Below are 22,162 nucleotides of genomic sequence, written 5' to 3'. Positions count from 1 at the left end.
TAAGTGGTCGTATTCTGGGCGTATGTCGTAGTATCTTTTCCTTTACGTAGCGCTCTCGGTAGCGCTGGTTCCGCCATCGGCTCTTGGCCGACCTAACGTGATGAGATGCTTTCAGTGACATTCCAGGGGTTGCAATTGTATAATTGTAACATTTGTGTTACATTTCAGACCTAATGTTACGGTGTTACGTACAATTCTGGAATAACCTGTTTGGGGTGATGTTACGAAAAGTAACCATTTACGATTGTGGTTTGTTACAATTTATGAAAGGAAATAACAACGCTGGATGCTTTGGAAATCGAATATTAGGTGGGTCCGAAAGAAAATATTGGCCGGTATAAGTTATATTTTCCTGTTCTGGGTGGAAATATTCATTACCGAGGGAATTTGGATATCGAAATCGATAACTCCGATTGAGTTTGAATGAATTGAATATCTAGAATTATTTTCTATTTCCCGATAATATTTGGGTCGGCCCGGCCGACCTTGCCGACCCTGACGAGCCGTTACTGATCGTTTCTTTCTAAAGTCGTTTAAACTGGGTTTTTTTTTCAGACATTTTTATCTACAATAAATCCCTGGATTTCTTCGACGCCGATGAACAATGCGTAATATATCTCATTCTCACATTCACAAGACACTGCGTATGATCGATGAAAGATTACCTATCACACCACAAGATACAAAGGGCGGTAAGGCATGCAAAGCTTCGAAAACTAAATGGCATTAAAAACATATGTTCCGCTGAAAACATTTATCAGTAACTAGTTTCGAATGCAGAATCGTAGGAATCTTCCATAAATGTTGAGTGTGTAAACAACTACCACGTAATTCGAAGTGTTGTTTTTCGTCTTTGTGAAATACATTCCATCCCTCATTCAATTAGGGTAATAGGCAATGCTGCTTATATATTGGTTGGGTTGCCTTGAGTTATTTATTGAACAGGCAGGCGGCTTAGTAAAGGTGGTTTGGAGATTTCTATTACAGGAAATTTTGATAAAGGCAGCAAAGCGGGCCAACCTCATGTTGTTTTTAAGAATCAAGACTATATTTTTTTCAGAAATATGAAAGGGCGGTCACAAACTGGGCTAAATTACCGGCCCTTCGAAAAGAGGCGCCTGAAACAGTCGCTTCACTGTTTCATCATATCAAAAATTGTTGCAATGGTGGAATGCTTGCTCAAATTATATTAATTTAACATTAGTTGAATACCAATGAAATATTTTGATATTATCCATTATACAAACAGAGGTTTATATAAATTGGGCGAAACGTTATTAGGTGAACAAAAATAAAAACAACAAAGACTTATAAAGAATAAATTGGTCCAAGTACTAGTCAATACAACAATTATAAAAAAAACTCTTGGAAATCGGGGTAAGCATGCCGACGCGCGACAGTAATATTTATGACCCAATTGCGGCACCTTTGAACGTGTTCATTGCGGCACGTTTGAACATACAAATTGGACCATATTCATATTAATTCTAACCCTATTGCATTTCCATTCTGTATCCGTACTTTCAACATCTTTGTTTCAGAAATTGCGTCAAATCACATTTTTGCTGATCTTCTAATCATTTGAGCCTTAGTATGTCAAATTCTAGGAGGGCCGGTAAAATTTAAGAGGCGCCTGGGCCATTTGGGGGGGGGGGGATTAACGTTCCCCCAGTTCCCCCCTTTTGGATCCGACCCTGCCATGATGGGAATATGTAAACATTGGGTATACTCCCTCTACCTATGTTTATTACTCGATGATAATATCCTAGTCTTATCCTTATCCTATCTATGATAGAGTATTTACAGTTACTCCCGGGACACCCCGTACTTACATACAGTTTGGTTCTAAGTTCTAAAGCTTGTAGACCAGCAACTGAGCTGTCAGCTGTCGAACTGACATTACCTATAGCACAATGAGCAAAGCAATCTTGTCAAAAAATAATAACTTGAAGTTCGTTAATGTACAGTGCATCCCATTTTGGGTGAGACTGCCAGGTTTCTCGCTTGTTATTCAAGATAGAGCCTTGCGGTTTTCACGTTCCTGTCCTACTTTTTCGTGAAACTCGAGTTGGTCTAATCAGATTTTGCATAACTGTTTCCGTTCAAGAGATACAGGGTGATTTTGGAAATTGATACTTTTCGGACACCTCCTTTATCTCCGAAGTTATTACAAATAATGCTGAGGTAAAAACTACATCTGAATCAGAATTCTGCGTAGAATCCAGTGGCGTACTCAAATTTTTTTTTTCGGGGTATGGTTTTGAAGATTCAACACAAACCTATATTTTTTTTAATGGAACACCCTGTATATTATCACTTCATTGGATTCGTAATTTTTTTTCCTTTAAAAAAAAAAAAAAATATTTTTCTGTGAGTTTATAGGCATTGCCTAAACTTTAATCTTTGTTTAATAATAATAATAATAATAATAATAAAAATGATGTATGATACTATGTAGGTAGGATGTTCAGAAATATAAAAACACACTAAAACATCAAATAATGATGGTTTTTTTGTTAATGGGCAATGGATTTCTCATATAAAAAAAAAATCAATAATAATAATAATAATTCATTGCGATGACAGCTAGATCAGATTGGTTTTTTCTTCCCAATCTTGCTTGATAAAACAATGCTGCCAAATGCATAGTAGCCATAATAACAACAAGAATGTTTGTATCATCAATGACCTACTACTTTTTAAAAATCAAAAGTAATAATCCACTTATTGAAACTTGGGAAATTCATGACCCATTAACAAAAAAACCATCATTATTTGATGTTTTAGTGTTTTTTTATATTTCTGAACGTCCTACCTACATAGTATCATACATCATTTTGAAGGAAAAAAAATTACGAATCGAACGAAGTATTAATATACAGGGTGTTCCATTAAAAAAAATATAGGTTTGTGTTGAATCTTCAAAACCATACCCCGAAAAAAAATTTGAGTACGCCACTGGATTCTACGCAGAATTCTGATTCAGATGTAGTTTTATCCTCAGCATTATTCTACTAACTTCGGAGATAAAGGAGGTGTCCGAAAAGTATCAATTTCCAAAATCACCCTGTATCTCTTGAACGGAAACAGTTATGAAAAATCTGATTAGACCAATTTGAGTTTCACGAAAAAGTAGGACAGGAACGTGAAAACCGCAAGGCTCTATCTTAAATAACAAGCGAGAAACCTGGCTGTCTCACCCAAAATGGGATGCACTGTACAGGGTGGGCAAATAAGCGAGGTAAGCGGCTATATCTCAGGATCCACTCATCGTAGAGACTTGCGGTAAAAAATTTTACCACTAAAGTGTACAAGAGAACACACTGGAAATTATTTTGAAGTTCATACCTTTACCGCTAGGGGGCGTAATAGCTAATGTTGAGTAGAAAAAGAAATTTTACTCGAAAATATTTCATATGAAGTTGAAGAAAAAATATCATCACTGTAATCCATGGAAAATTCTCTTTTCCTTTGAATTATCACTTTCGATTTCACGATATCAAATAAGGGTAGGTGAAAGGGAGAAATCTGACTGATTGAAACGCCTGTACCTTCAGTTTGGCTCAACATTTTTGAGCAAATTAGATCTCGTCTGAAAGATAATATCTTGTTGATTGAGGACGAAATATAGTCATGATAAATTTGTTTTTGCTGCTTTCGATAGGGGGCGCTAAGTCAGAAGTTCATTGTTTTGTTCATTTTACTGCGAAATTTCAAATGTAATGATAGGATTTTCTTAACAGAAACAGAAATTCCATAAAATTTGCATGAAAACACCCGAAGGTCGCAAAGCGATAATTTCATCCGTTCTGAAGTTATGGCCGAAAGAAGATATTCTTCAACTGATGCACTGGGTAACTGGGTAAGTGTAACATTTGTTGACAGCGGTGGGATATTTGTTAATTTTTCTAGTAGTGGTTTTTTTCTTGAAAATTAAAATCCATTTCTTTTTTGTTGTTCTGAAAGTTTAATAATTTCGTAATGAATTACTTGAAAAGTTCAGTAATAGAAAAGGTAAAATCAAGAAAAGCATAGTATTTTTGACAATCGTTTAATTTGACGAGGACTTGATTTGATATTTTGAGCATTAATTGATGAAACGAATACAAGTAACTGATTAGAATTTAATATATTCAACAAAACCAGAATTGGCAACGCTAAGAAAAAGAGAAATCGGATGTTTTTGCGAGATTGTTCAAAAACTCATAGTTATGAATTTTTTTTACAAAATTCAACGTGTACGCTTCAATATACCTACTAAATGAATAGTATATTGTGTATACATATAGTGCGAAAAATCAGACATCTGTTACGTTACGAAAGTGGAAACAAGACGAGTAAAAATGTGGTTTTCGCACATGTTGCACACAATAAATATATACGATTGTGAAAAGCTAGTAAACTTTTGTATGATAGAAATTTGAACGCTTAAGGAGAATTAATATTTATTTCAAAATTTCCTTCGTTGACAATTCGTTCTTCCTACTTTCCCACAACAGCGTCTTTTATACGTAGAATAGACTGAAAGAATAAAACATATAGGTGGTACTTTGAAAATCTTGAGTTTCCATGAATTTGAGTTGTCCAAGTTCATGATCTCATACACACCATGTAGGTTGATCTGAATTGAAAACAGTTTTATAATACTACATACTGTCAGAATGAAAATTGAAAACGTTTTTCTCGAAAAAAACTCATTTTCCATAAACGTCTGAAAGGTCATCGCGGAGAATCACCTGTATACTCAAAATATTGTTGAATGAGACATTACCAACTTAATTTTTTCATTTTCCACAGCCGCCCAGAATTTCAATGATGCTTGAACATGGTTTTTGTGCATATTATGCTGAACTTTTTGTTTTGAATGCCAGTAAATGATAATATAAAAGAGATTTCCATAGCAATCGAAGAAAAAATAGTTTTTATTTCAGTCCTACAAGGTTCTGATATGCCTCTGAGAGATTCAAATCTGAGATGTACAGAGTCAAAATTTTGCCCTTTCAATAGTTGAAAGTTACGAATTGAAAAGAATTTTACACAACATTTCTTCTTTCAACCAATAATTACTATTTTTCAAGAATATATCCACATGTTTCCGTTGTTTCAACAAATAACATGATTTAAATTCAATGAAAATCAAAGATTTTTCATAAAAATATATGATTTATTTTGAGGTTTTCCTTAAAACTAAACATACAATAAATATGCTCGTGACGCGTAAAAATAGAAAAATATATACAGCTTATATGTACAAATAGACAATTAAATACTTAATAATACATAGTACAAAAATAATGGAAATGAAAACCATAAAGTAGGTACCTATATACATAATTAGTACTGTCTTTATTTTATGCCTGCTTTTATGACTTAGTAATCACACCTGTTTCATGACTTTTTTGAGCAAATTATTTGAGCAAATTACATATTTTTGAGCGATGGGTTGAAGGTAACCTTCTGATTCTTCTCTAGATCAGTCTCTTTTATACTGTTGTCCTGCTCAGCTCCACTGTAACAAAAGAAGGGTGAAATTAGATTTACATAAAGTAAATAGAAACTAGACTTGAATATTGTATAATATTACGCAACCTGTTAACGCCACTAGCGCAGCTTGAGGGATGGACTTTACTACCTCTCCCCCAAAATACCAATAATTCAAAGTAAATTTGTCAATGGAAAAAGTACATTGAGTCTCTTATGGATTTTCGTACATTATTTATAACCCAGCATCATTTGTTTCTTCGATGGGCAACAATATAAAAATAATTTATAAGGGATTGCTTTTCAAAGATGACCATAAAATTCGAATTATATTTTCACCAAGTACCCACGTAGGTGACAAAGAAACTGCAACAACCAGAATGAGCTGTTTTAATTTTATTTTTTTTTTGGTAAAACATAGATAGTATAGCAAGGAAGGAAGGAGAAAAAAATCGTGAAGGTGTTTTCATGTAAACAATTTTTGTTACTTCAATATTCTAGTCGTTTTTTGCAAGTTTTTAAATCTTACAACAAACCAGCTGTTCGAGGTAATCCAAAGTGGATGTTTAGTTGTTGTTAAAATGTCTAGAGCACGTGTACGCGGAATTTATCGCCAGCTAAGTGCATTTGAATGAGGTCGAACAGAAATCCAACTACTGTTATGAGATGGAGGTTTGATAATGTCCAAAAAGACACCGGACGTCGAAGGGGCACGAATGAAGTTCAAAATCGACGTCTAATGCCCGCGACTCACGAAGCGTTTTTTCGAGACTTTGAACGCCAAGCGTCCAAGAGATTCCAGTCGGGCAGTCAAGTTCATTCTCTGATTTACAGTCGTGCGGTCGTGTCCCGAGCTGCCCGACTGTAAAATTATCCGAACGCTCGAACAAGATAGCCTCGTGAGTGGCCGCCTTTAGACTTATGGCCATTTAGAGACCGATTTGCGACAACTCGATCTTTGGCCGATGAGCCATCCTGTAACTGTCCGAACGGTTTACTGCCGGATAAGGTCTTTTGGACTGCAGCATTATCGACCCCATCTTGTGTTACCTCTGACGGTTGAGCATCGTCGGCAACGATTACAGTGGTACACTGGTACAGAGAACTTCAACATTGGAATGTGAAATGGCATCAGGTCGTCTTTTCTTATGAATCTCGATTCTCCTTGGGTCCGAAGATGGGTTAGACGACGTCGGGGAGAAAGACGCGAACCTCAGAGTTTGATGTTGAACGTCATGTACACCGTACAGTAGGCGTTATGGTATGGGGTGCTATTGCACATGCAAGTAGGCCACCTTTAATCTTTATTCAAGGTAACATGACAGTGCTGTGTTACCTTCAAGAAATAGTGGAGCCTTGTGGTCTCCCTTACCTTAACCGGCTCGAGAATCCAATATTTTAGCAAGATAATGCCCGACCTCATGTTGCCAGAGTTAGTTTAAACTTTTTCGAAGCGATCCATGTGAATCTTTTGCCATGGCTGGGCTGCCAAAATCCTCCGATCTTACGCCCATAGAGCATGTTTAGGACATCATGGGTAGAAGGTTTAGAAATTTACTCCAGCCCCCACGGACGGCTCTGAGACATGAAGTACATTTAGATTGGGATAGTTTCCCTCAAGAAGAAATAGACCACCTTATTGCATCAATGCCGAGACGTGTTAGGGAGTATAAAGATAATCGCAGTGGACAAACACATAATTAACAAATTAATTAAAAAAAATTGTAATAAAAATTAAAATTGAAAGAGCTCCTTCTGGGTGTTGCAGTTCCTTTGTCAGTTAGTATTATACCTTCATTATATTTCAGAGACAAAAAATCCTACCCAGTTGAAATTTTGCGTGTAGATGTATCTTAACAATTTTAAGCCCAAATGTCCCTGACGTCACGTCAGTGCTTTTATCGCGACTGTTTTTATCAGCTTTATTGGCTTCGCTCAAATTCATCTTGTATTTCCGAACACCTTGTAATCTAATTTATGATAAAAATTAATATTTACCTGTAATGATTGTGTCTAGATGGAGCGAACAAGGATTTCGGACAATCTTTCATGTATGGCCAACACTCTGATGGACCACCAAATTTTCCTTTGCCATTATTCTCTGCGTCAACATATTCTGAGAGTATTTCTGCGAACGGTGACTTACTGGCCCTAGAAAATTATGAATCAATTAAGAAATGTCGAAAACACTTTGCAGAAATAGGTGCATACTTGATAATCTTTATGATTTGAATAAGACAAATACCATAAATAGTGCAGTCAGATCAATATCAATATTTTCAAACATTAATGGGTAAAATCCGTAAATATGCCAAGTAGGCAATTATACCGATACACATTTTGGCGCCCAACGTGGGGCTCGAAAATTTTGGCAAGTGCTCCTCTCATTTCGACCTTTCCAGTTCTATAATGATTTATTTTCCTATTATTTTTTCTTTTTATCGTCTTTGAAATTTTTCATTGGTATCAGTTCGACGACATGTGTCTTAATTTTTTTTAGTACCTATGTATGTGTATATAGTTATATTTTTTTTATTTTTCTGTGAAAATATTTAATTCAGATTTCTTAAAGGCATATGAAATTCCGTATAAAGTTGCGACTCGTATTGGTAGTGAATTCGTTGCAAAACTGCCGAAAAAAGGTGTAAATTGTTAAGGGAAATTTAGCTCAAGTACAAATGAGGTAAAACTGTAATTTTGTGAAAAAAATAATCCTGATCGCCGTACAGTGCTGCCCTCTACTTATATGATTAGTAAAGAGGAGCGCCAGAGGGTGAATGATCGTTCGAAAGGACCAGGCAGCAACGTAATGGAAAAATTGTCAAAGGTTAATTTTTCTAAATTTTTCGTATTTTGTAAAATATGACCTGAACGAGAAAGTCTATGGGTCCACCCCAATCCTAAGATTTTTAGAATGTCTTTCATTTTACAATGACAAAATAACAATAAGTAAACGCCAACGTGTCTCTTACCATTATTCTGCATTAAATTTTCATTGTATACAACTTTTTGATATCTTTTGTAATAACGGTCACCCCTCTTAATATATTACCCTGTGTATCTTAAAAACTGATCATAACGAAGTCAATACTGTTTGACCTTATAATAGTGTACTGGAAGTAAGAGTAATGACGAAAAATTGAAAAATTCCTCGGACGACTTTTTCAATTACAGGATGAATTATGAACTAAACGAATAATTTTTGACTCACCCCGTATCTAAAAATAATTTTTATTAAAAACCAGACTGAAATTATTACCTTATGGGTAAGCAATATTTGTTGCACGAAAGTGTTTCTTTCAACATGTTTCCAACGAGAAATGTTACTTTGAAGAAATGCCATTTTCCAACTTCGACACTCTGTTTCCCGAAAACTAGTCATAGAATTGACTTGGACTCACATACTTTCTTATTCAGGATGTCATATCCTTTAAAACACGAAAAATTCAGAAAAATTAACAGGTGATAATTCTTCCATTAGGCTGCTGATCCTTTCAATTTCAAAACCGCAATTTCGATCATGATGAATATTCATTTGTAATTGGATGAAGAATAAGAATTTAGAACTTAGTGCGAAATTCAATATTGATCGTGTGACCAGAACTATAAAACATAGAAAAAAAACAATTTAAAGCTACGTACATAATTTCAAGTTGATTATTCAATCAAAACCATTAGAAAAGTCAAGAAGAATATTGAAAAAGAAATACCCAATATTTCCGTAACTACAAATCTTAACGGGTTGATATAGAATAATATGTGAGAATAACCATTACTAGTTTCGTGCAAAATTTCGTAGCGTAGCGCAAACAGAAGCACTTTTTTGATTAATTACTCTTCAACAATAAGTCAATATGTCTAGCGATTCTTCAGAGTTACATATATCCACCCTTAATTTTCACTAATATTTTTATTGAATACCTTTTTTTTTCATTACCTAATAAATTAACCTCTCACAGGGATTTTTTTTATGTTGTGTATTAGGTACGTATACAGGGTGATTCACCGCTATTGCGTATTAGACGTTTATGGAAAACTAATCATAATTTTGGGCTGACAATTTGCATGTTGTGGTTTGAGACAATGATCTTTCTCCCTTGAATATTTTCGGATCTCTACAACTTCCGGACTACTATTTCCTTATTTTAAATGGCACCCCAAGTATATTATTGCATCATTAGATAGATTTTTTGATGACAATATCAGCAATATGCCATACGTTGAGTAAAAACTCTAAGGTTTCTGAATTAATTGGATTCTTATGAAAAAAATGGTGGTGACGAGGACTCACATTTATTGGAATGTAACTGCAGAAAAAGATTTTTTCGAAAAAGCCTTTTTCTTTTTCGTTTCTTCAAATACGTAGTGTAATGAGACTGTTTACGATTTTGACCAAAATGTACAGGGTGTTTATCAGAAGATCATAAACTTGGACAACTTAAATTCATCAAAAATCAACATTTTCGAATAAGAAAGGGTAAGGGGTTAAAAAAAGCGATTATTGAACGATTTATTGTATTCATTTCAATGATTATTCAATTTCTTTAAGAATTAACGGTCTACTAGCATTCTAATTTTTCAACAATTTTTTTTTAGAGAATTTGTTCACTATCTCCCGGTTTCACAAAAATATCATTGTGGCGATTGTCTTCAGGAAAACTTTATGAATACTGGTATGTCCATTGCTTCTTAAAAAAGATAAAGATCTGACTGACTGATATTGAAAGTAATCAACCTTCTGAATTCGATCTGATTTCAATAAGAATGCTTGAAAATTAGTTTAGTTGATTTCTACATCGTTTTTAAGACGCTCACATCAAATTTCACACATGATTTCTCCGAGATTTCATTTATAATCAAATCATTTATGTATTAAATTTCAGTTTATTTTTATTTTCACGTTAGATGCAAAACTAAAATCAATAAGCTGATTGGCCGATCAAAGTTTTGTGAAACAAGCTTCATTTCTATTCTTTTTGATAAATTACTCACGTCAAAAATAGTTTCAGCATCTCTCCCAGCAGTCCCAAATTACCGAGCTGATAAGCATGAACTTCACATATAGCTCTCAGCAGACATGCCTTTCCATTCATCCCGAAATTTTCCAAGAAATCCTCAACCAAAAAATACAAAAGTGCCCTTTCTCCTCCATGGAAGACATTCTGATGCTCTCTGGGAAGTTTTGGGGGGTCTTCTTTCAAGCCTCTTTTCGTTCTGCGATGATTCATGAATTTTCCGATATAGTCCCCGAGAAGGTTGCCTGCAGCCCTTCCCATTGATCTGGCCAAGAGAGGTGGCAGTACTCCATAGGGGTTCTCATTATCTGTTAGTCCGAGTTTGTTGAAATCAACTGAAAATAATTCATTTTGTTCAACGAACTATAATTTAATTGTAGAGGTTATAACGGTGTGAATTTAAGTCAAATAAGCCAAACCACCACCAGAAATCTGTCTTAGAGTCTCATTCCGACAATTTTTGCCAAGTGGGCAATTGTACCGTTACACATTTTGGCGCCCAATGTGGGGCTCCAAAATTTTGGCAAGTGCTCTTCTCATTTCGACCTTTTCAGTTCTATAATGATTTATTTTCATATTTTATTTTTCTTTTTCTCGTCTTTGAAATTCTTCATTGATATCAGTTTGACCACATGTGTCCTATTGTTTTTTAGTACCTATGTATGTGTATATAGTTATGTTTTTTTTAATTTTTCTGTGAAAATATTTGATTCAGATTTCTTAAAGTCATATGAAATTTCGTATAAAGTTGCGACTCGTATTGGTATTGAATTCGTTGAAAAACTGCCGAAAAAAATTGTAAATTATTAAGGGAAATTCAGCTAAAGTACAAATTTGGTAAAACTGTTTTTTGTGAAAAAAATAATCCTGATCGCCGTACAGTGCTGCCCTCTACTTATATGATTAGTAAAGAGAATTAACTGTACACAATTTTGTCATCGCAGGAGCGCCAGAGGGGAAATCAATGTTTGACTGATACGTAGAAAGTTACGTGGTGGTAATCCCTCCTAAGAGGGAGAACACCACCACGTGACTGCTCAGTTCAAGATGAAATTAAAGATATTTCTTCTTCCAAATCACCTTCTTTAAGTGATTTTCCAATAATTTCTTTTAACAATAATCTTCATTGTAGTACATATTTCAATATTTTCAATTTGCGAACGAAGAAAAAAATAAAAATTTTAGTAACTTTTCGTTATTATCAAATGAATTGATGAAATGGTATTCCTACAAACGATTGATGTATTTTAAAAATATTCGTAAAAAAATCCTACAGAAAATCATTACAAAAGGGGCAAAACTCTAATTTTAAAAAATTCAAAAAAATACCCTTAAATCACTTCCTTTCGACGAAAATTGTAATATTACTAACTTCCACTGATTATTCAATCGTTCTGGCAACACCGCACTTTATTTTGTGTATTTCCCCCTCCTCTGGGCAAATATTGATAGATCACGAGAATGTCACGTGGTGGTGGTTCCTCTCTGATCAATTTATCTATACGCTATATCTATATAGGCGGTAGTATTTCATTGTTTGTTGTATACATTTATAGAACATAAACAAGAATAAAATTAATCATTTTACTCACTTGTAAATGGAAGACTGATGGTCATGTTCGAGAAAAATCCGTCAGGTGGGTACCTAACGAAAGGCAGCGACAATGATGGAGTCATTACCAAAGTCGTACCGGGCGGAAGAGCTAACCTCCCATCTTCTGTTATCCAAAGAAAACGTTTTTGTCTAGAAAATGATTTTTCTTTGGATAAATTTGAAGTGACCATTAAAGAAAGCAGCAAAACAAGTACTGGCCCTTTGTTTCTGGGATACCATTTTATCTGGTAGAAGAATTTGTTCATCCTGAAAATATATAAATTATTAGTTTTCTGAAGAAGCGTGAAATGAAAGAAAAACATAGATTCATACGAGTGTATTCGAAAATGGTTACAAATCGTCTTAGCGATCTATAACCAAAAAATTACACTTTATTCTATCGCCTTAGCGATCTATAACCAAAAAATTACACTTTATTCTATCGCCTTAGCGATCTATAACCAAAAAATTACAGTTTATTCTACATCACATTCGAAAAAATATAGGTACGGAGTATTTCTTTCGAAAGAAAACGGAAGTTATATTCGAAATGTTTCATACTGAAAAATCCATCAATTTGTAGATTCATATCGAGAAAATCTCTGACTTTACAATAGTAGATTCAAAATGGAATTATTTTCAAGGATGTTTTCCAGACAGATTTGTAATTTTCTTATCCTTTAATCTCATGCCTTGAAATTATGATGGTAGAAAAATATTTTTCAGTACGGAACATTTTGAATATAACTTTCGCTTTCTTTTGAAAGGAATACTCCATATATTTTTTCGAATTTGATATAGAATAAGGTGTAGAATAGGATTCATAAACATTTTTTGATTGTAGATTTGTTACCATTTTTGAATAATTGAACTTTCAAAATTGTAAGTAGCTGGGACACATTGTATAATTTACCAAATGTAACAACACCAAAGAAAAATGCTTTTTATATTATCTCATATGTAATCATCTTCATTACTCAGAAGCAGAATAGTGATGATTATCTACTTATCCAGTATAATGTTTTGTATTGCTTAACAATGGAAACAAATGAGAGTTCTCAGGGACTCTTTGGAATGACTTGGACTATCAGTATCACATATCAAAAATTCAGCCAATCTGACGGAGGGCGTTTTTTCTAATAAAGTATGCGGTATCCTTGCAGTATATCTTCTGAAAATTAAAATGTAACACCCTGTACCTTAAAAATAACGCCTATGTGGACCCATGTGTATAGAACGTTTTTCTTAAAATTTACTGTCATCATATAAGCGAATGTCATTACTGTAATTTCCATAGATGCGACCGTGTTATTGGCGTATTTTCAAGAATTGGCATGCCATTTTTACTTTTTTAATTGTTTATGTGCATAATGATCCATAACGCCCGCTAAAAAAGCCCTAGGGCGTTATGAGTGTATTTATAGCACCCTTTTCTAAGGTGAAATAAACAGATAATTTTTGATGAAAATCAGACACAAACATTATGGCTCCTGTGACTCGAAGAATCAATTAACCAAAAATTGAAATTTATAGGTGAATTAAAGTTGAAATGCCTAATCTGCTGAATATTCATCGATTGGCCCGCGACTATCATTCGCATTATCATAAATAAACAAGGATCGGAACAGGTTCTTCATTAATGCATACCATCATCCTACCGGCAGTGAAATTTTTTCTATATCAGATATAGTGCCAGATTCACCCACCCAAATTGCCACGTTATGCCGCTGAAAGGAGTGCATTTTACGCATTTTATATAACGGCAATTCCTACTTCGTAACATGTGAGATCCTCGATTGTCTGACTTGAATACAGAAAAGTTGCTGAGAGTTTGAAATGGGACGAAAGGTCGTACCAACCCGTTTGGGTAATTAGCGGCAAAGATGAGAAGCGCGGAAAAAAAATTCAAAAAAAGTTGGCGTTTAATTTGCTCGCTAAACTTTTGCTATAGGTAAGGTTTTTTAATATATACACAAGTAAGAATTCTTGGACCCTGAATCAATCTTGTTGAAGAAATATTTCTTAAAAAACAAAATAAATGTGTTTATAAAAGGGAGGACTGCTTATGTCCATTTCTATTAATATTTGTAGGATATTGGCTATACATTGAATAATAATGTTGTCGACAAATTCACCGATTCCATATTTTTCCAATATAGTCGGTGTTTTTTCTAACTGTATGAGAAGTTTCGTTAGTCGTTGTCTCAGAGTAATAAACATAGATAGAGGGAGCATATCGTCGGCTAAGAGTGTAAATCTGCTATGTCCATAATGAACAATTTTACAGGAGACCAAAAATATGTCATTTTCAGTAAACAAATTTTCTCCCCAACATGAACTATCAAATTTGACATGAAGCGGGAGAAAATGAAAACATATCAGTGATACGATATTCCACTCAATTCGCGAGTTTCTCCACAAAGAATGCACTTCTTACGTCCATAAGTGAATAAACATTTCATATAAACTCAAAATATATTGAGATGAATACATAAATATATCAGAAATTCAGAAAACAAACTTCAAGCGCGCCAAATGACGTGAAACACCGGATGACAACGAGAGAACAAAAGTTGCCAAACCTTCAGCAGGTAGATACAAAAAATGATAAATTTTCTGATTACAATAAATTCAACAATCAGGAAAAATATCGAATACCAAATATTTAACACAAGTTTGTAATCCCAATTAGTTTTCGAAGCAATACTGAAACTTTGCATGCGCTACCGCCCTTTGTATCTCGTGGTGTGATAGGTAATCATTAGTCGATCGTACGATTACGCATTAGTCATGTGGATATGAAAATCAGATATTGTACTTGCGCATTATTCATCGGCATTCAATATGCTTTTTGAGTAGGGGCGCCGAAAAATACTTTGCTTCAGGCGCCAAATTACTCGCGCCGTGCCTGATGATCGTTGTAATTGATTACTTTTATTGAAAAGTAGGTATCGAAAAGTAGGTAGAATAAAAAGATAAATCGTTTTAAACAATTAGGTGTTTTTTTGTTATACATTAGTTAATCTATTGAGATTAACTGATGTTTAGCAAAAAAACACTATTACCTAATTTTTTTGAATGATTCATCTTTTTATTCTTCAAAACAGGTTTTTGCATGTATTTTCCTGTACTCATGAACTCAACTCGTTGACTTCCATTATACCTTATGATGGCTCAAAGTTACAGTCATTTTATCCGCAAAAGTTGAACTTATTTAGTCACATAATAACCTTTTTAACACGTGCTTTATTTGATATTTTTGTTCATAAAAGAATTATGATGCAGGTGTAATGAAACAAAACAAGTATTTTCAAAAATCTTTATAAGTCTATGATTTCGAGCCGAAAAGAAACGAATTCGGAGATATAATGAATTAATTTATTTTATAATTCCTTCTTTATTATTTATATCATTAATGGGGGTAATTACCCTTCCCCCCATGAATATCGAAACCCTGAAAAAAAGTTACTCAACGTGGTGCACATAAAACATTTCATGCAATAATTTCAAATCGGTAATTTCCCGAATTTTGCAAATTTTTGGTTTTGAATCGTTACTACCGCCCCCCCATGAAAAAGAGCTATATCCGCCCTTGAATCAAATCTATTCTAAAAATCAACTAAGAAAAACGAAATTAAATGTGAATTCCATATAAACAAATCAAGTTGACCTTGAAATTACCTTGAAGTCGAGGTCAAGGTTAAAATAAAATATGTTCTTTTTCTTTCTCCCTTGATACCTAACCACTTTCTTTTGAAAAATTTGTTTCTAAAGTACATATTTTTTGGAATAAATTATTTTTTCAAGTTTACCGCCGCACCCTGATTAATCTAGATGAAGGATTCATATGTGAGGAAATATTCGCCGTTTTCTTAAAATATTTTGCTTAAATTTTCTTCAGTTCTGGTTAGGTAATCATCATGAAATTTGCAATAAGATTGATATTATCTTGTTAGTTTTCAGTAGGGCTGGGAATCATGAATGAATGATTTGAATATTCAAGTATTCATTGAATAATTATTCGAATAATTGCATTTTGCATTATTCGAATTCATGAATATTCACTGAATAGTCGAATATTCAGTGAATAATCAATGACTACTTTTATATTCATGAATAATCAGTGAATAGTCGAGTATTCACTGAAGAGTTGAATAATCAATGACTACTTTTCTATTCATGAATAATCAGTGAATAGTTGAGTATTCACTGTTTATGCAGTGAATAGTTTTCTATTCAGTGAGTAGTTGGATATTTATGAATCATTTGATCAGTTACGAATGAAAGTTTGAATGATCACTTAACTCACTATTCAGGAATGATTAAAACAAGGTTTTGTGATTTACTATGGACAAATCGTTTTATTAATATTGAAATAACTGGAAATTACATATATTGGAATTGATAGATACAATTGAATTAAAATTATTCATTCAATAGTAGAAACTGGTATTCATCCAGAGAAAAATTAATAGAATTGGAATTTCATCAATGAAAAAAAAAATATAAACATGGAATATAAGATTCTATTCTATATATACATTGATTAATCACTGAATATTCATTGAATATTCACTGAATAATCAATGAATATTCAACGAATAGTTGAATATTCATGGCTACTCATGAATAATAATTAAGAATGAATATTTGTTTGAATGAATTATTCGAATAAATTTATGAATGAATATTCGAATACAAAAATGCGAAAAAGTCCCAGCCCTAGTTTTCAGTTATCAGATCTGTTGTCTCCGAAATATTGGGTATTTCTTTTCCAATATCTGATGATGTGATCGGCTTGAAACTTTGCACAAAACTTGAAATAGTTATTCTTCTTGAATTTTCTTTTTTCTGACGACGCAATCAACAAAAAAATTTTCATGAAGCTCGGAATTATTATTAATATGCAACATTTTATTCGAACGAATTTCTGGTTTTGAAATTATCAGGAACAGCAAATTTCGAACGGCAATGATCCGAACTCACCCTGAAAATTACTATATATTTAAGTTTCGTTCAAATGAAATTTGATGTTGTTATGATGAATTATTATTAACTGATGCAAACAATTTGTTCGTTCTTAAACAAGGTAAGCCGACCATAAAATGAAATGATTAACTATATCCACCTTATAAAAAACCTTCTTACGTAAATGATTGTAAATGAATCATTTCCCCGATAGATCTTAGTTTTAATTGATTGGCTTTGAGCATTCGTCCGATGGAACTATTGGCATTCCTTGGTTAATGACTTAATGTCCATAATTTCATTACTACATACTTTTTCACACTTGTTTATGCGTAACCAGAATACTTTAATTGAGATTTATGGATGTGGAGAAGTGATTGTTTTTTTGAACCAAGTTATTGTAAATTAATAATAGTTTAATTTCAATTAATTGGCTCCATAGATTCCTATTATTTTCTTCAATCTATCATCAAGGCCGCCGCTAGAATCTGCGTACCGGAAATTTTGCCGGGGCGCCAAATTTTTGGGGCACAAAGTCAGTTAATAAAACAATACATACTTTATAACACCAATATTTTTCTTAGTGGAGATACCACTCTTTGTAGTAAAATAAAAACATTGCCAAGAGCCAATTTTATTGAAATCACTCTCAACCGGTTATGCCTAAAAGGCAACTTTAAGAACTATCTCGTCATACTTCTAAATAATATAAATAATGCAGGACGTTTTTTGATGAAATCGACAAAACGTCCTTTGATAAATATGACAAGGTGATTTTACGCTGAAAAAATACGATTTTATATGAAATTGAAAAGATTCCTAAGAAGAATAATAGAGGCACCTTCAAAGAAAATTCAGATGAATTAAGCAAAGCAGAGAGTCAAAATTTTATTTTGCTGAGGCGCCAAAATATCGGACGGCGGCACTGCTTACTGATAAAGAATACCCAACCTGAATGTAAGTTGATTGAGAAACTCATTATTATTTGCGATTCTTCGTTAAAGAATTTCAGTTATTGAAATCAATTCCTTACCATGAGCTGATATTTAGTTCAACTTGAATTTTCGAAGAACCATGTCCGTTTTCTCCATTTCAATCATAGAAATTAAGCAGAAGGAGTATGAGCATCCTTGAAATGTCATATCAATCTTATGTCATTACTTCTCAATCTACATGAATAATTTACCGAATTTGCATATGGGGAATTCATACCGATGGGCGCAATAAACTCCCATGTTTTCATGCAAATAACTGTACGTTCAGTTCAGTTGGCGTATTCCTCTGATGTTTCCATCATCATCAACGAAATGTTATTGGAAACATTAACACAGATTATTAAACAGATAATGAGAAATTCTCTTCCCATTATTCTGAACACCAATATAAACGGGTATACTTGAATGATTTTTGCTACCTAGTGTTGGCAACTAACCATGTTCAATTCTATCGCTGAATTTTAATGTACGTAATATACAGGGTGGCCACTTTTTCAATAGGATTGTATTGGTAACTTTTAAACCATAAGAGTTAGAAGGTAGGTCAAATGGAGAAAAAGTTGCATGCATAAAAGCATTATCAAGCAGTTCAATCAAATCGAGATTATCAGGGCCGGTTATTGAGATATCATAAAAAAAGTAAATTCCGTCATTTTGATTTTTCTTTTTTTCCCACTTTATTTCAAATATTATCAAAAAATGTTATAGGAATTTTTTATTCGACAGTAAATTGTTCTCAATTTGACGTAATCAGATTTCGTATCCAACGTTTCGTGCTCTCTGGGCCACCCTCAACCTCATTTTTTTCAATACGGACCTGTATATTTTATGACACTTTTCGAAATAACTTTTAATGCTGAATTCAACGATATATCATACAATGTCATTCAAAGTTGATTTCTAGGTGATTTTGACCCTTATACAATTTTCTTTGGGTCGGATCTGTAGTGAATGCTGTTAATAAAATAGTCAAGAGACGCTAATACGATTATTTTAAATTTGAATACCAAGCCTTGCAAAAATTATATCGTAATGATATCAAAATCAAGTTCGATTCTGTAATTTGTTTCAACGGAACAAATGACAAATCCAACAATAGTGATTTCTCGCGAGAAGATTGAGAATGTATTGGAAGGTATTCAAGAAGACGAAATAAACGAATGTATAAGAAGTATGGGTTCCACAACCGTTAAGTGCATTTTACAAAATGGTGGACATTTCGAACACTTAGGACTTCATTCATTTTCATTTACTTTCGAATAATCATTCGATTTTTCTTTCATTAAATGATAATTCGTTTAATTATTATGCATTGAACTATGTAAATAATTATTACTTGTTTCTTGATTTGATTCTGATATGTTCCATTCAATTCAAGATGAGTAAGTTGATTTTCTCATCGAAATGTATTGCAGGTTGTTAATTAAACTAAAGTTACCTAAATATAATACAGATCCGACCCAAAGAAATTTGGATAAGGGTCAAAATCACCCGAAAATCAACTTTGAATGACATTGTATGATATATCGTTGAATTCAGCGTTAAAAGTTATTTCGAAAAGTGTCATAAAATATACAGGTCCGTATTGAAAAAACTGAGGTTGAGGGTGGCCCAGAGAGCACGAAACGTTGGATACGAAATCTGATTACGTCAAATTGAGAACAATTTACTGTCGAATAAAAAATTCCTGTAACATTTTTTGATAATATTTGAAATAAAGTGGGAAAAAAAGAAAAATCAAAATGACATAATTTACTTTTCTTATGATATCTCGAAAACCGGCCCTGATAATCTCGATTTGTTTGAACTGCTTGATAATGCTTCTATGCATGCAACTTTTTCTCCATTTGACCGACCTTCTAACTCTTATGGTTTAAAAGTTACCAATACAATCCCATTGAAAAAGTGGCCACCCTGTATATTTTGGTATACCTATATTTCAGTCGGTTCAAACAACATTCATTCGAAAAACAAAACTTTATTGAAGTATATTCAATAAAAAAACTAATTTTTGAGCTTTCTTTGCCAGAACCGATTACTCTATCATTTCGTCACAATGTCTTTTCTTGTTCTTGTTTTTTTTTTGTTAATTTCAAAACTGCAGAGTTTATCAAAATGAAAAGCTCAACGCATAAAATTTGGTAGTCTAATTGATTACTTCACCATATTCATTCTCCTGGCTCGAGAACCTGATCCATTAATTTTAAAGGCTGAAAAATAAGGGATTATGTTTCGTGGAATTAACTTCTCGAAGAATTGACAACATATATCTATTAAATTTGAGACCTTCATTGCTGTAATAAATACAGAAGGTATCATTAGAAATACCCATTACTGATAATATTTAAATTTTCACAGTTTTGAACTCTTACAGTAGGCGAGACAATAAATAACAATTAATTTCTGATCATTATGGAATGTTTGAAACAGCGAATTTGAAAGAAAACAAATGAAAATTACTCTAAGATACCGCATCATCTCACAAGGTTATATTGTTAATGTATTTTTTCCAAACAAGAATTCCCTTGATATGGTTCCAACCGAATGTTTTTTCATTCCAAAACTCGAATGATTAGTTTGAAACAACCTTTTAGTCAATAGAAAAAATTCAAGAGAATTCAGAGCGAACACTGAAATCTATTTCTAAAAATACAATTGTAATTTTGTATCTGTATTACTGTATTGTATCATTTTTTGGCTTGGGGATATTATGAATATTTATCACTCAAATTATGGTTTCAAGGAATATCCAAGTAAAAAAGTTTATTTTATGATATTTTTAAAATTTGAAGTTTCGGTTACAGTAAATAAAGTGAAACGCATCATTTTAAACGAATAATACGTACTCTTACTAGACTTATAGGTACTAAGAAATTTGGTACAAGTATCATAAGAAATCAATCCGTGAATTTCAAAAGCGTAAGATTTTGGTAAGTTTATGATGTAAAATCATGAATATGAAAACGTAGATATTTTTGCGATGATTCCCAATTTTTTCGTCGCAAAGCCCTGTCGTCAATTGTTTTGGTGTTAGGATATATTGAATACTCCTCTTGTTTACTAGTTCCAGTAATAAACTTTCCAAATCGCTAAAAAAAAAGTTCCCCCGAAATTGTTGGTCCTGGAACATATTAATTCGAAAGCTGAATGAACAGCATCATCTATCTTACATCTTTTCTTGGAAATTATAAAGCTATTTGAATGTAATAATCAGTTGCTTAATCCTTCCAAACCAAAGATTCAAATTTTGAAGAATTCCTCAATTCAGAATAACTACGTACCTCAGAGTAATAAAGAGAGGAAGCATATGTCATTTTCAGTAAGCAAATTAACATAAACTTTCAAATTTGACATGAAGCGCGCGGAAATGAAAGCATATCAGTGATATGATATTTCACTCAATTCGCGAGTTTCTCCACAAAGAACGCACTTCTTATGTCCCATAGTGATATATATCAGGAATTCAGAAAACAAACTTCAAGCGCGCAAAACGACGTGAAACAACCGATGAAACTAGGAGAGCCAAAGTTGTTAAACCTTGGATTTTAGCAGGTAGATACAGAAAAGAATAAATATTTTGTTTACTATAAATTCGACAATTAGGAAAAATATCGGATTCCAAATATTCAAATTTGCATATTTAATCGGGAATTACTGAAATAAATATATTTCATTCAATACATTCATAACAATACAGTGAAATTGTGGATTTGAAAAAATATCACAATCCGGCAACGTAATCTAACCATCTTGGGGATATGTACATCTATATATTTCGGTGCATACAATTTGTTCCTTCATCAATTATATTTATATCAACACGATATAATGGTTGCTACATCGCTATAGAGTAGAGATCACACAGGCTCGAATCCTAATAAACTGGTTCTCATTGACTTCAATGGATATCCATATCATAGGATATCAGTCAGCAAAATTTGAAGTTTTTCATATGAGAAATACCCATATGATTCATAACTTTGTAACACCTGTAACTTTATGCTGAACTGCTGGCCCAGTTGACCCATAGCGTGTTCAAAAAACCTTGAGGTAACTTACTATAATGTTATCCTTATCCCTTAAGCTATTTCTTAATGATTTGGGATATT

The 22,162-nt window shown here is 33.1% G+C and overlaps 1 protein-coding gene across 2 annotated transcripts in view; it reads right to left on the bottom strand.

The window, feature by feature from the left end:
* Positions 1-5,156: 5,156 nt before the first annotated feature.
* LOC123670692 overlaps positions 5,157-22,162 on the bottom strand; it is a 38,295-nt gene continuing 21,289 nt past the window's right edge. Inside the window, exons 1-5 of one of the 2 annotated variants that reach the window (XM_045604220.1) lie at positions 13,290-13,401; positions 12,089-12,357; positions 10,474-10,831; positions 7,480-7,632; positions 5,157-5,509 (exon numbers count right to left, since the gene is read on the bottom strand). In XM_045604220.1, coding sequence (XP_045460176.1) covers positions 5,422-5,509; positions 7,480-7,632; positions 10,474-10,831; positions 12,089-12,356 — 867 coding nt within the window. In that variant the 5' untranslated portion in view covers position 12,357; positions 13,290-13,401 and the 3' untranslated portion in view covers positions 5,157-5,421. Of the gene's footprint in view, positions 5,510-7,479; positions 7,633-10,473; positions 10,832-12,088; positions 12,358-13,289; positions 13,402-22,162 lie in introns of those variants that run through there. The other variant, XM_045604219.1, reaches the window with a different exon arrangement.

Source organism: Harmonia axyridis, chromosome 1 (assembly GCF_914767665.1).
Source record: "Harmonia axyridis chromosome 1, icHarAxyr1.1, whole genome shotgun sequence".
Taxonomy (NCBI): domain Eukaryota; kingdom Metazoa; phylum Arthropoda; class Insecta; order Coleoptera; family Coccinellidae; genus Harmonia; species Harmonia axyridis.
This window is presented reverse-complemented; position numbering and strand designations above follow the sequence as displayed.